At 52.6% G+C, this 4,736-nt stretch overlaps 1 protein-coding gene across 1 annotated transcript; it reads left to right on the top strand.

Annotated features, from left to right (window-relative positions):
* Nucleotides 1-1,319: 1,319 nt before the first annotated feature.
* LOC123060867 (uncharacterized) lies at nt 1,320-3,163 on the top strand. Its single transcript, XM_044483731.1, has 2 exons — nt 1,320-2,148; nt 2,305-3,163. Exons 1-2 carry the CDS (start codon nt 1,531-1,533, stop codon nt 2,884-2,886), a joined length of 1,200 nt encoding a protein of 399 aa, XP_044339666.1. The 5' UTR covers nt 1,320-1,530; the 3' UTR covers nt 2,887-3,163.
* The last annotated feature ends 1,573 nt before the right edge of the window (nt 3,164-4,736 follow it).

Raw genomic sequence — 4,736 nt, forward strand, 5'->3', positions numbered from 1 at the left:
ATATGTTATGGTTCTACATCTACTGCAAATGCTCCCATCCTACCACTCTACCCAGATAAGAAGAGAGAGAGAGGGGGGGGGGAGATAGTTTCGAAAACACTTTGGCAGACATACATTTTTGCCCACCCCGATACAATACGTAGCATAGTGCCGATCAACATACATCATAAATATTCCTAGGGTGACAAAAGGTAGCATAGCTTGAAAATACTAAGATTCCACTACTAGGCCACAACTATAGCAAAATTACCAAACTTGCAAAATGCTTTTATGAAAACATTGTGAATCCGGAGGTTACACTACTAGAGCATAAAAATAGTTAATGAAAACCGATAGAAAGAAAAGGTACAAAATGAAAAACAGCAACAAAGAACAATTTAAATGAATGAAATCGACTGGTTAAACTAAGAAGAATGATGCGAGCATGTCAGGTCATGCAACACGTAGTGCAACGGTGACATTCGTGCATGACTGTGATTTGGATTGTATGCATTTTCTTTACCAACAAGCAACGAGCAATTATGTTAAAGAATTGAAAGAGCAATCAACGAGCAACAATTTCGCATTTGAAATTGAGCAGAATGCCCCATGGAGGAAGGTTGAGTGTTACTGTCAAGAAGGGGATTTGCACTTAATACAATCACCATATACCTACGGGTTGTAAAGCCGGATGTCTGTACCCTAAAAAAAAGCCGGATGTCTGTAAATTCCTTCCATATCCCAAATATAAGAATGGGGGTAATACGAACTGTCACTATGATGTGTCTACGCGTTTTCAACCAATTTAACAAACTTTCAATGTTTTATTTCACCCATGTTTTCCATTCACGTCGAAACTTCTCAACTTTCCATGGTCAAAGTCAGCCGCGAAATTTCCACGATCATTTCTCTACTCCCTGTATCCTTCAAGAATACGTACGCTTATACGTTAGTTGCGTATAAGCCCGAGCGCCTGCGACCACGTCAGCCGGTTCTTCCCGGTTAAGTAACATTAGAGTAACAATTGCCGGGCCCCTAATCACAGCGGATCTGACTGCGCGCAAGATAGAGACAGAGAGAGCCACAGCGACAGCAATCACAATTATCACTCCCCCCCCCCCCCCCCCCCCCCCCCCCCCCCCCAAACCCAACCCCAATCAGTCATGTGCGGTGCGAGCATAACGCAATCATCAGACCGACGTGTCGCCCGGACCCCACCAGCCCCCAACTGGCTGGCGGGGCAAAGAATTCCGCCGCGCGCGGGCCCCTCGGCCCCGCGCCGGGCCGGGCCACCGCAACAAAACCCCAAGCCCGACACCGGAAAACAACAAAGTGGCGGCGCCCATCCGTCCATCCATCCCCGGCTCCTCCCTCTCGTACGAGACAAGACAATCGCTCGCTCTCGCTCTCGCTCTCCCTCCCTCTCGCGCCACGCCACACCCACCAGGCCGACGGCTCAGGCCAATCCAAAAGGCCAGCGGCCGCCTAGCGAGCGCGCATCTCCCTCCTCCCCGTCTCATCTCTTGTTCCGCGCCACGCAGGCAGCCAGGCATGAGCTCCTTCTTGTCAGCGCCGCGGGACGCGGACGTCGTCCGGCAGGGCAGGAAGAAGGCGGACGAGCCGGCGGAGCGCGCCCCGGCGCTCGACCTGCTCGACGACTACTGGTTCTTCAGCAACTCCCTCGGCGGCAGCGGCGGCGGCAGGGACGACGCCGCCAAGGGGAGGACCAGGCCACCGCTGCTGCCCAAGTCGCCGTCCACGTCGTCTGGGCGGACGGCCAAGGCGCAAGGATCACGGAGGCTGCTCCGGACGCCGTCGCTCCCGGCGCCTCGCATCGGGATGGACCCCTCGTCGCCCAAGGACAACGAGCTGATAGTGGAGGAGGACGCTGGCTGTGGCGGCGATCAGCAGGAGGCCGAGGTGGAGGACGACGACATGAACTGGAGCAAGATTTACGAGGGCGTCCTGCGCACCAGGATCGCCGAGGAAGGCCGCGGGTCGTCGGCGCTCAACCGGGCGCCATCCATGCCGGTCACGTCGTCCGCAACCATTGGTGACGGCCACGGCCGCCGACCCGCCGGGGTCGCCGAGTCAACGCCGAGCATGCCCAGGCTCAGGCACTCGCACAGCACGCTCGAGAGGCACTACCGCTCGCACACGCCCACCAAGGTACGTTACCAGCTCCAATGCATCATAGGCATCCCATCATCGCCTTATCAGCAACCGATCGTGGATTGGATGATCGAGCGAATGCTCTGAGTCTGAGCTATGGAGCTCAGCTGCTACGTGTCCGACGAACTGACGTGCTGTTTACTTTCATTGCAGCCTGACCGGACGCCGAGGATGATAGGCGGTGGCAGCAGAGCGGAGCGTGGCCCGCCGCGGCGCGACCTCCGATCGTTAAGCGCGAACCAGCAGCCGGCCCTCGTCCGGGACAAGAGCAGCCTACAGGACAAGATGTGGAAGAGCTCGAGCGCGCTGGAGTCGATCGAGGTCCAGGGGTTCAAGGACCTGGGCTTCGTGTTCGACCAGGAGGAGCTGAGGGAGAGCCTGGCGGACGTCCTCCCGGGCCTCCGCGACGACAAGGCCAACAAGCCCCACAAGAGCTCCGGCTCCGTCTCCGGGTCCAGCAGCACCAGCGACAACGACGACTCGACCGTCAACAACGCCAACGGCATCGGCATCGGCGCCAGCAACAGCAACGCCGCGGGCAATGACGACGGCGACGGGGTCGTGCGGCGGCCGTACCTGTCGGAGGCGTGGCAGCACGGGGCGCGGTCGGCGCCCCCGACGGCGGCGGCGGCGATAAGGCTGCAGCAGGCGGACGCGAGGTCCGCGGCGGAGATGAAGGACCAGATTCGCATGTGGGCGCAGGCCGTCGCGTGCAACGTCCGACAAGAGTGTTAAATGGCCACCGCCGCCGCCGCCGTGTGTGTGTGTCTGTGCGCCTCCATGGCACACCTACGCTTCTTCTACACACTCCAGAGATGATGATCAAGATTTGAAACAATCACACTAGTACGACTACGCGCGACGATGATATGACACTCCGATTTTTGTTACTTCCGCCTCCGCCGAAGATCCGACATGGATGAATATACACTTAGGTAGCTGTTCTTCAGGTCTCTCCCTGGTTGATTTCTGAAATAAAAGCATGTGGAAATCATTGAGCCCTTTTGATCCAGCCATTGCTGCTCTTTCTTAGATTTAGCGTTAATTCTCTCCGTGTTTCCCACGGAGACTGAGAAGCGGTACCTCGGAACCAAAGAGATCCTAGGCCTCAACGACCCAGATGAGAGAATGGACGGTTGATGAAATTTCTGGTCACTCTCGCTACCGAATTTCCATCCACGTTGGAGGCGAGGCAGGTGCCAGCTCGAGTTATTTTGTCGCGGGTGACCGAAATGGAGTCCAAATCTTTCTTTCTCTTTCTTAGCTGGGGTTCCGTCCGCGCTCATGGCACGTACGTAGAGGTAGCAGACAATTTGGAAGTGAAGAAAATGCCGCTGGTACAAACTGCTTACACGCAACGCAGGATAAGTTTTTTTTTCCGAAAAGGGAGAATTCCCCGGTCTCTGCATCAGAAAGATGCATACGGCCATCTTATTAACCAAAAAAGCAGTGCGAACATGGTTTCAAGGTCTCTAAAAGTAATAAAAAGCAAAGAAAGCTCACACAGAGCCAAAAAGGGCTAGAAACATCCACTAGCCAAGAGAAGACGCCACAACCGGCTGGCTAAAACTAGGTAGGTAAACTACATGCCTATCCTATTACATGACCGCCATCCAAACCGGTTGAAAATATCTCGAGCTACCATCTCCCATCGGAAAGACCCAGTAACCAAATGCTCCCTGGCCTCCGGCTGGGTGAGTAGCGACCAGGTACGGATCAGAGCCGTAGTTCGAAATAAAACCTGCAAAAAATGGATACATGATATTCTGTTAAAAACCAAATCATTTCTGCAAGTCCAGATAGTCCACATCAAAGCACAAACTCCAACCCGAATGTGTCTCGCTAAGTTAGGCTCAATCCCATTAAGCCATGTCCCAAATAACGCGTTAACAGAATTCGGTGGATTGATATTAAAAGTAATGTGGACCGTCTGCCAAAGTACTTTGGCCAACGGGCAATCAAATAAGAGGTGTTTGATTGCCTTATCCCGATCACAGAAACTGCACCTAGTAAGTCCTGTCCAATTACGCTTTATCAAGTTGTCTTTGGTTAAAATAACTTGTTTATGAACAAACCACATGAACACTTTTATTTTTAAAGGAATTTTGACCGCCCAAACATGCTTAGAGGTAGGAATGGAGTTCGAATTAATAACATCAATATACATTGATTTAACAGTGAATACTCCAGACTTAGTCAATTTCCAGCATAATTCATCGGGTTGTTGAGATAATTGGACCTCCATCAGTCTCCTAACTAAACGGAGCCAGTCGTCCCAACGATTGCCCGCTAGCGTCCGTCGAAACTGAATATTAAGGGGGATAGATTGAAATACCGAAGCAACAAACACTTCACGTCGTTGAACAATACGGTATAAAGATGGATATTGGATGGCCAAAGGTGTCTCGCCGAGCCAAGTATCCTCCCAGAAACGTGTACAAGAGTCGTTTCCAATAACAAACTTCATCCTATTAAAGAAAGATTGTTTGACTTTCATCAAACCTTTCCAGAAAGGTGAATCAGTCGGCCTGACTGTAACCTGGGACAAAGTTTTTGTCTGGAGGTACTTGGCATGAAGGATTTGA

The sequence above is a fragment of the Triticum aestivum genome, chromosome 3A (assembly GCF_018294505.1).
Source record: "Triticum aestivum cultivar Chinese Spring chromosome 3A, IWGSC CS RefSeq v2.1, whole genome shotgun sequence".
In the NCBI taxonomy this organism is placed as follows: domain Eukaryota; kingdom Viridiplantae; phylum Streptophyta; class Magnoliopsida; order Poales; family Poaceae; genus Triticum; species Triticum aestivum.